This window comes from Nicotiana attenuata, unplaced genomic scaffold (genome assembly GCF_001879085.1).
Source record: "Nicotiana attenuata strain UT unplaced genomic scaffold, NIATTr2, whole genome shotgun sequence".
Classification (NCBI taxonomy): domain Eukaryota; kingdom Viridiplantae; phylum Streptophyta; class Magnoliopsida; order Solanales; family Solanaceae; genus Nicotiana; species Nicotiana attenuata.
In genome coordinates this window covers 18515-28288 of record NW_017675203.1, presented here as the reverse complement: position 1 = coordinate 28288, position 9774 = coordinate 18515, and the positions used below count along the sequence as shown (strand labels likewise).

At 34.9% G+C, this 9774-nt stretch overlaps 2 protein-coding genes across 4 annotated transcripts in view; one reads left to right on the top strand and one right to left on the bottom strand.

Moving 5' to 3' along the window:
* The window catches only part of LOC109219795, an 8009-nt gene extending 4460 nt beyond the window's left edge, over positions 1-3549 (top strand). Inside the window, exon 2 of the mRNA XM_019384266.1 lies at positions 3467-3549. Within this exon, the coding sequence (XP_019239811.1) occupies positions 3467-3549 (83 nt within the window). The remainder of the gene's footprint in view (positions 1-3466) is intronic.
* LOC109219796 (pre-mRNA-splicing factor SPF27 homolog) lies at positions 3023-9540 on the bottom strand. Of its 3 annotated transcripts, none has more exons than XM_019384269.1 (7): positions 9261-9540; positions 8344-8519; positions 6746-6829; positions 5764-5833; positions 4463-4596; positions 4327-4382; positions 3023-3852 (listed from the first exon to the last, which is right to left on the bottom strand). In XM_019384269.1, the coding sequence occupies exons 1-6, from the start codon at positions 9492-9494 to the stop codon at positions 4328-4330; spliced, it is 753 nt and encodes a 250-aa protein (XP_019239814.1). In that variant the 5' UTR covers positions 9495-9540; the 3' UTR covers positions 3023-3852; position 4327. The 3 variants fall into 3 exon arrangements, with proteins under 3 accessions (XP_019239814.1, XP_019239813.1, XP_019239812.1); XM_019384268.1 differs by having other exon boundaries at positions 3023-3817; XM_019384267.1 differs by having other exon boundaries at positions 3023-3812.
* Positions 9541-9774: the final 234 nt, after the last annotated feature.

Sequence of the window (9774 nt, the reverse complement as noted above, 5' to 3'; positions counted from 1 at the left end):
TATATATATATATATACTCTACTGTACATATAAAATGAATGAAAAAAGGAGCAGTTATTGTTCTATTGATTTCTTCTGTTCTCTCTACTCTTTCTTCCTTTTCTCTCTTCCATTTTCTCTTCCTTAGCTTGAGCTCATTCATGGTTGTTCCTCCATAAAGTTCAGCAAATCCAAACATATATTGTAGTTGAATAGTAAAATTTATATGTTCCTGACTCAACCAGCTCTAGGACAGAAGTTCGCCATAGATAACTGAACACCCACATAAAAAAACTACTATCCTAGTAGCAAACAAAATTAAACACAAAACTAAGTGAAGTACACGGACCCGAGTGCCGTCCTTCCACGCACACCAAGGGAGACTCCTGAAGCTCTATTTTCCTCGCATTTTTTGTCCCGCGCACACCAAGGGAAGGAAGTTTGAGCTTGATGCAAATGTTTAAAATACAGTTTTTTTTGTATGATTATTAATTAAATAAAAAGTTATTTTATGTATCAATCCTTATATCTCCGTGGAGTGACAGCTAGTTTTAGTATGCTGGGGGATATCGTTATTGCCGAACCCAATGCCTACATTGCATTTGCAGGTAAAAGAGTAATTGAATAAACATTGAATAGAACAGTACCCGAAGGTTCACAAGCAACCGAATACTTATTCCAAAAAGGTTTATTCGACCTAATTGTACCACGTAATCTTTCAAAAAGCGTTCTGAGTGAGTTATTTAAGCTCCACGTTTTTTTTTTCCTTTGAATCAAAAGGCAAGCAAAATTAAATAGAGCACTAAGTTCAATTATTTTATTTGTGTTTGTAGCAAAAAAATACTTAGTTTATCGGAATCAAAATAAATAAGATAATAATGGCATTTTCTTTCGTTATAACAAGCTAAAATTTAGGAAAGTCTATCCCTTATAAATTGTGTTTTGGAAAAATGAATTGGTTGTCGAATTTATGCTAAAATAAAAATTATGTTACAAACGCAACAGATGAGAAGCTTGTAACCATAGAAGATTGTGTCATTTCTTTGTGATACTTAAATAAAGTTGAGTGATTTTTTTAAAAATTATTTGTTAACTTTCGTGATACTTAAAAGTTAGCTGACTTTTACAACAATACCACAACATTGCACCGGCTCCCAAAGAAGTTGGATAGGTTATACGAATCTACACTTTTCTATTTAAGCTAACTTGTGATGGTCAGAATATGAATAATAGTAATAATAATAATAACAACAACAACAATAATGATAATAGAAGTTTTCTAAAAAGACTAAAATCGATTTTTTTGATAACACCAAGGCTATATAGATCTTTTGCTTCCATTGTGCCCCATCTTTAGCTAAGTCTTTATTGATTTCAAGAATTTATAGTTCTTTTGATACAACTTCCTTCCATGTGATTTTAGGTACCCTATCCTCTTTTAACACATTTGCTCAAAATAGTTTTATACCTACAGATGCATTTATAGGTCGACGAAGAATATGACCAGACCATCTTAAGCAACCTTATCTCATTTTATCTTTAATGCGTGCTACTTGCACCTTCTGGCAATATGGCCATTTTCAATCTTATTTAAGATGTTGTGTAACTGCATATATGCTTAGCATCCACATCGCTACAACACTCATGCATCTTGTGGATATATTGCACTTTAACAATATTTTTTATATATAATATTGTTGGCTTGTAGTTGTTCTATATAACTTATCTTTCACTTTAGTAGGTATCCTTTATCACATATACCCGGTAGCTCTTCTCTATTTTAACCATTCGATTTTATAGCCTATTTGGCCAAGCTTCTAGGAGGCCAGAAGTATTCTTTACTTCGAAAAAGTAGTTTTTGGATTTTAAGGTGTTTGGCAAAAAAATAAAATAATAAGAACTGCTTTCGAACAGCAATATAAGCAATTTTCTAATGTTGGGAAGAACTTAAAATTTTTTTGCTTCTTCCAATAAGCAGAAAATTAATTCTTTCATATAAAAATCTTTACCAAAAATTTATTTATCAAATTATCTTTCATCAATTTAAGTCAAATATAAATACATCCCTCTCCTCCTATTCCTTTTTTAGGTAACTATATTTATATTGATTATATTTACTAACTTTAGATGGTAATGTTACACCATTAGCTTCTGGAATTTCTTTAACCCTCTTAACCAATGATGCTCATTTCATCCATGCGTATGAAGCCTCCAAATCAACTTGAATTTATCGACTCCTCTTTTGTGCTAGTTTCAGCAAGACATATTTTACCAATCTTCATGGCATAAACTGATAGAAGAGGAAGTCAATGAAATAGGGAAGTCGATTCTACAACTAATATACAAATAATTGTGGTTTAAATGACTACATATATCTGGAATAAAGACTAGAGGAGAAAAAAAAATCAAGAAACTAAAAAGGTAGTGTTAGGGCGAAGCTTTCAAGCTTTGAGCTGCATCTCTTTCTTACTCGACAAGTTGTGCATTAATGGCACACTGGTTTCTTCTTTCTTCCATAGATTTGCTCAAAATTATATCCCTTTAAAAGCGTAATTTCTGACTTCATCGTGTCCTAGAGAAATTTCAGAACTTTTTTTGGCACGATAACCGTTTTATAAAGGGTAACCTAACAAAAGAGACACTATAACATGCCATGAAAACATAGATTTACTAAATTTCTGCAACTTCCGAACTTCTCTTTCTTTTAATTTCCCCTGTTATTTCCAAATTTATTCGATGTAGTAAGTTAGAATCTGATCTCACTGATCTACTTGACTACTTGCTATGATCAAGTGGATAATTCTTAAGCATGTCTAAACCAATTAGCGCAGTCTGCTAATTTTGGGTTGTTTTAGCCGAATAAATGGTACGCTCCCAAAAGTGTAGTAATAATATTATACAACCTACATGGAAAGAAGACTAGTAATTCTACAGCCCATCCACGCTGAACTATTATGTAAGGTAATAGTGGTTAACAAGAATGGGAACATTAAACATAGTATCTAGAGCTACATGTCCTGGCATTTTAGTCTAGACTTCCTCCTCCTTTCAAATATTCAAGCGTAGAGACCTTAGGAAAGTGGAGTGGTTTTACTTCTATTTTCATGATGAATACCAGCGAACTGACAGTTTTGGTGGACATTGGATAATTACTCAAATTACAGGAATTTATGTAATAGAGCAGACAGAACTACATATTTAAAAGTGTTTCCTACGACTCAATTCATAAGATTTGAGCAATTCCGTAGAGGGCGTGTTAGCTTATTTCAACAAAATCAACATTGAATAATTCAACGCGACTGTAACACCAATATCCAAGAACATGTGTCAACAGTTGTTCTCTCTCTATATCCACATAGCTCAAACTTCTTTCTGGGAAAGAAATGCTCGTCCATGTCACAAATAGTTTCAATATAGTAAAATCCAATTAATTTTCTTCCTCCGTTTGCGCTTTAGGAGTTTCCTTGCTAAGTTAAAACCTTCTCAGGATCACCATGGGCTGGTCCATTTGCTGCTTCTGGTTTCATGCTCATATTCAGAAGGTTTGGGTGTTTGGTAACTACACGATGAGAATCACGCAAGGTGAAAAAACATCTCATGTTACATACTGTTTCATTTTTGGTGGAGATTAACCTTCCTGGTTCTCGTCTTTTTAGTCCATCTAAAATGCTCACAACAAGGATGTTTTCTTTCTTATACTGAAACGTTTCCCAACAAGTAGGAAAAGCTATGGCTTACAATTGATGTTACAGCAGAAACACGAATAAGCCTCACCACTTCAACCTAAAGCAAGAACTCTGACCAACTTCTCCTTCAAGTCCAGCAATAAGATCCTGCACTGCCAAAATCGTCATGAATTTTGGACCCGTCCCTCTACAAAGAGTTACGTTTCTTGTTGAGATTGACAAGAAAAGGCATAAAGGCATGTAGGTGCTACTCCCATTCGGCATGCAAACACCCAGTGAAACCCAATATAGAGAACTTTTGTCTTCCTCAACAATATTTCAGGGTACTACTCATTGCTTAGAAGGAAGAAACGGGAAGTGAAGGCTTCTTTTGTCATTTTCCAAAAGCATTTTAAGACACATTAAATGGAAAATATGTACTAATAAAAACTCAAAATCAGATCCAGTCACTTCCCAACTTTTGCTCTACCTGTAGCACCTACATGCGTTTATGCCCTTCACAATCTTTTTCATTTTTCTAGTTCCTTTCCCTATTCACCCATCCATATACTTTCTATATCTTGATATCTTCATTTTTTTTCCCAACATGTACTGTTATAACTACAACAATTGAATCAACGGACCAGAAAGAGAGCATAACAGATTGATAGCAAATCAATACCTCATTCTGCCACATGGATTTTGCCATTCTCAATATTAGCATCCAAATCCCAGCCCCTGACGCAAGAGAAGATAGCATGATCATATCAATTTGCAGAAAAGAGAGAAGCATGGACGAGACACAAGACAAAAACTACCTCTCTCTAGCTTCCGTCTTCAGCTGTTCAATTTGGTCTTCCAATTCAATATATGCAGATTGGATTTCCATGTTCTTCAAGCAAAGCTCTCTCCATTGTATGGACAAAGCATTGAGCTCATATGCAGTATTTTGCTGATCAGTGGCGAAGAAAGATTACCAGAAATGAGCAGTACAAGAATAGCGATAAAAGAAAATCAGCAATTTTTATACTATAGCTAAATATAAGAATGGGTATTTCAACTACCTGGACAAAGTATGTGCAGTAAAAAAGAGTAACCTTCTCACAAAAAATGTTTTTTTTTTTAAAAAGAACAACTCAAATTAGAAAATTTTTAATTTCTAATTGGCTTAAAGAAAAGCAATTAGTTAATTTTCAATTTACCACTATATCTCCTAATAGTAAACTCGTCCTCTGCAAGAGTTAATTAGAAAATTTCATAGTTTCCCCAGTTAACAGTTTACCAATAATGAAGAATATAAGATAAATAAACTAAAATTCAACGATAGACTATTGTTCTTTAGCAAAAGTAATGAATGATTGGTTAAACATAAAAATATCACTTTTTTGGGCTTAATTTCGAAGAATAAAATCTTGCTAAAAGACATTGCAGCTACGTACTTGCAAGATATTCATACCTAACTGATACATAAGGTAAGGATTGAAATGATAAGATAAAATTGGTTAATCATGAAAAAGGAATAAGATCAGTGTCAAATAAATTAGAATACAAAAGAAAAACAGATATGCTTATTCAGACATATTCTATTAGAGAAACAAAGCTAAAAAGGAAAATCTTCAAAGGACTATGACTAAATTAGATTAATGAATCTTATTTTATATAGTAGGAGTAACCAAAATGAGAACAAAAGTCGTATCTTGCTATACCACAAGGGCACGTATCCGCAGTGAAGAAAGAAAAAGGGCCTAAATTTTTATTTCTTCGTTTTATACTTTAAAAAACTAACAGAACCACCATATTTGATTCGCCGATGCTGCTAACGTAGGCACTTTTTAAACAACAGAAAGATAGTTCAGTACCTTAAAGAAAAAGTCCAAGGGTTAAATATAGTTCATACTTTTTTATGGTCCTTCTACATGCATCAAGAGAGATTTGTACAAGATTTATGAAAAATTTCCATCTCTTGCCAAAAGTGAGAGAGTTTAATGAGGCTTACACAAAGATGACTTCTAATATTCCATAAAATTCAAAATTATTCGTTTAAACCGATTTCGACAATAAGGATACGTATGTCTCTATGAATTACAATGCTGTAAACTAGTGCGGAAATTGCTTTTACCTGATGATATTTCCTTTCCCTGTTTACGGTCTCAATCTTTCCATTCAGTTCACCCACTTGTGATTGCATTCTGCAACAAAATAAGTTTCTATGTTCAGCCCCACAAGAGATGCAGGATTCTAAAGAAAAGTATCAAGAATAAAAGCTGGTATCATGTTCCCAATGCAAGGAAGAAATGCATACAGTATGGAACTGGTATTTTTTCCCACCATCTCCTCACTGATACTGATTATAAGAAATATTCATTGTTCTCCTTGTCCGGCATTATTACAAACTCAAAGGTGGGTTCACAAGCTTTTTATGCAACAAGTATATCCCAGAAGCCAAATCCCTCGGGCGACAAAACAGATTTATCCAACCTATTTTTCTTTTTATTTCTTCTTTGATGCAACATTTTTTTTCTTTCCTCCACTAAATTAAAAAAAGTACTTTTCTTTCCTATGTCCTGCTTCTGTTGGCAAGGAGACAGAGGGTGCTGCATGTTTGGATCAAGACCGAACTCAGTTTACTCATTACTATCATTATTAAAGTCATTGCTTCCTCGATCAGCGAAGCCATCAACTTCAGAGAATTGTGCGCTTCCAACAGTAACATGCAAAGTGATCCCAACGAGAAGCTGTCAACCCTTTGAATCTCAACATTGAGGAGTTGGACTAAAACTAGCATTATTGTACATTGGATGCTGAAATTAGTTATTTTAATTGAAATTTGTATATTACAGTACTAAATTCAGATATGTCTGGTATTTTTAATCTTCCGTAAATTGTGCACTTCAGTTCTCGCAATGCACTTCAAGCCTTGTGGACCTCGTTGTTTTTTATGTTTTCCACTTTTACAATCACTGCACTTTACAAAGTTCATAATGTCGATTAGAGAATATCCTATCAAGATACAAGGTACGGAGATGGGGATGATGATTTAGAACTAAGCTAAAGCCATATACGAGTTTAGAAACATAATGATGGTAGAGTACAAAGAAAACCTGGCAAAAATCGCTTCCAGCCGTTGATTGTACAGCTTCCACACATCTGGACCATGCTTTGACATTAAGTCCAAATTTTCTAGCCTACAAAAAAAAACACGAAGAGCTTTTGGGTGAAGAAATAATCAACCATGAGATTTTGAAAAAAAGCAAGGATATTCCAACCTCATAATATAATTTGATTCTCAACATATTGCAATCTAAATGATAACATTCCTAATGATAGCTGCAAAAGTAAAATTGTATGAAGTAAAACATACTTCATCTTCATCTAACGAGATGTTAACTATAAATTGCATGCAAGTTCTGCATGGTTGCGGTAATTGAAATTGATATGAAAAAATTCAACAAAACATGACTGGCGATCTGTATACAAAAATATGTTCTTGTTTTCATATGATCCCGATGAGTGATGATGACTACATACGACAGCAATTAATAGTTCGCAAAAGCAATCTAACAAGCAGTCTCTTTTTGTTCTTTTTATTTGATTAAGAAAGAGAGCAAACCATGTTCCAAAAGACCCTTTCAATTTTCTTGACTACCTGAATATTATACAAAGGTTTGATGCCACTGAAATTCTCACTAGCCAGCAGATAGGGTCAGTGAACATGGATACAAATATATAGCAAAATAACCAAAAGAAAATAAGTAGCGGGGAGAAAAAATTGAAGGTATCCCCCTTCTTTTATTTTTTCGCTTGAAGTTACCAAGACTGGGTTCCTTGGGGTTGCAACTTGCAACCATATCAGACAATAGAATTTCCTCGGTTCTAACAGTCATATGGTTAACATGTTTTCACAAGAGATAATTCAACATCAGAAAGCATCATCAGCAGATCGCTACACTCTTGCTTCAGAAGATACTACATTCTCCATAAATTGCGTGAGCAAATCTCCCCCAGAAAGCACACACATTAAATCAGTAAAATATACTGCTGTACCCCTCAAATCGATTATTGCTGACGCCAAGAGAGAACAGATAGAAACCTTTATTGTTTATATTTATACACTTCAATCTCTTAACTACGGAAGAAATTTGAAATGTATATAGGTTTAATAGAAGTAAAAAGAGAAGTTCTATTCAGATTCGAACACACTAATTTTAAATCTCACAAGGAAAGGAAAGCCAATGCCATATACCCTTTGATTACTCTGCCTCGTATTCAATTAGCCCACAAGCTTTCAAGCACAACTAGTTCTTAAAGCAGAATCCAATTTGGAAATCTTTCCTTCAAATCCAGCAGTTATTTTGTTTTGTCACACCACTGTCCATTATCTAATCATCTCATGCATTGCTGCAACATCATGTTTAATAAACCATGTAGTTTAAAGACTTCAGAAAACTTAATTTACAGAAATTTTCTTCTAATGAATACATGTATAAATACATGCATCGTTGTTATAACTAATACCAAGTAATCATAACTCACACCCATCTGAACCAATAATTGGACAAATACTTTTTTTTTGGTATATAATCCAGACAGCAAAAGAGCTACAAATTGAAGTTCTATTAATGTACTTCTAAAGAAGGGCCCTGCAAACTAGCCCCCGCAGGAAGGATATCTAGCTCCTCACTGATTACATGTGTGCTACCTGATTACTTGATGCTGCAGTAAACGTTGAGCTTTTTGAAGTGCTTGCTTCCATGCAGTTTCATCATTCCGTTTATTCACAGGTGGCACTTCAAGTCCATATCTTGAAGTATCAATCTGTACCGGAGGCTTTCCAGCTCTCACCCGCTCGTATTCCCTTGCAAGCATCGGGTGATTCTAAACACCAATTCAGCATTTAGACAAGAAAAAACATGGCCTCAGCAAGCGGCCACCATATGATTTACAAGTCAAAATCATATGGGCAGCTTTAATTTCTTTAAAAAAGGAAAGTAAAATTAGAGTAAGCTAAGTCCGTGACTTTGGGAAAGAAAGGCAAAATTAGAGTCTCCAGGATCTAGATAACCCAAGGGTGTGCCCTAGTGGTCAATGAAGCGAGAGAAGAACCATGAGGTCTCAACTTTGAATCCCACCGGAGACAAAAAAGTAGGTGATTTTTTCCCATCTACCTAAGCCTTGGTTGGCAGAGTTACCGGGTATTTATACTGGTGGAAGGTTTAATATATTAGATACTCTAATACCACAGGTTCTTTACATCTCAAACTTATTCCTACACTGATTTACATAAACGAGATACACCTAACTGGGAGGAATGGCGTGAGTTGGCTAAAAAATTACATTGTATGAGCAAATCTGAGCTGGGTAATAACTAATTAGTATATTAGTTAGTGAATAATTAGTTACATGTAATGGCATTTGTATACACGCTACTTGCACAGTATTCTCTTTTTCTCCACTTTTGCTTTCATGAGTTCTGTTCTTTGCTAATTCTGCATGGATTAAAGAGTATGCATGGATACGTTACATATTTCAGAAACCCTAGAAAACCACAAATACTGAAATTTGAACAGCAGAAACACATTAAAATATTCGAAAGCGGAAGGGAGAGAGAGACTAAACCTCGAAATTGAACTTCGGAAGAGGAGGAAGGGCTTTGAGAAAATCGGAGGGCTTTTTGGAGCTGCGGCGCATCTCTTCTTCAACCAAGCGATCCACTTCTTCTTTCACGTTGGGGTCACCATACTCGTCATCAATATAGGGCAACGCATCAATGATTTCGGCAGTTGTAGTGATCGCCGGCCGAGATTCCGGCGGCGCCTCTATCATTAAAACGTCGCCGTTTATCGTTGCCATTTTTTGCTCTTAGCTACTCAGTGAGACTGACCGTAGTGAGGGGGACGATGGTGATGGTTCAAGTAACTCCTTTTAAAGTCCTTTTGTCTTTACCGATTTTACCCTTGAGTAAATCGCGGAGAACTCCTACCCTGTAGCGCCATTTGTATTGTCTTTCCGGTTTTAACCTTACAGCAATATTCGTACCCAATTTTTATTTTTATTTTTGGTGGGAAAAATAAACCTACAAGAAGTTGGTGCTCGGGTGTTCATAAAAATCCGAAAAATCCAACCAAATTGA

Coding starts and splice junctions, on each gene's coding strand:
- LOC109219796 (XM_019384269.1), bottom strand. CDS start 9,494: ATGGCAACGATAAACGGCGACGTTTTAATGATAGAGGCGCCGCCGGAA. Junction 6,830..8,343: donor CTGCAGCATCAAGTAATCAG/GTAGCACACATG, acceptor TTTTTTTTGTAG/GCTAGAAAATTTGGACTTAA. Junction 4,597..5,763: donor GGGAAAGGAAATATCATCAG/GTAAAAGCAATT, acceptor GCCACTGATCAG/CAAAATACTGCATATGAGCT.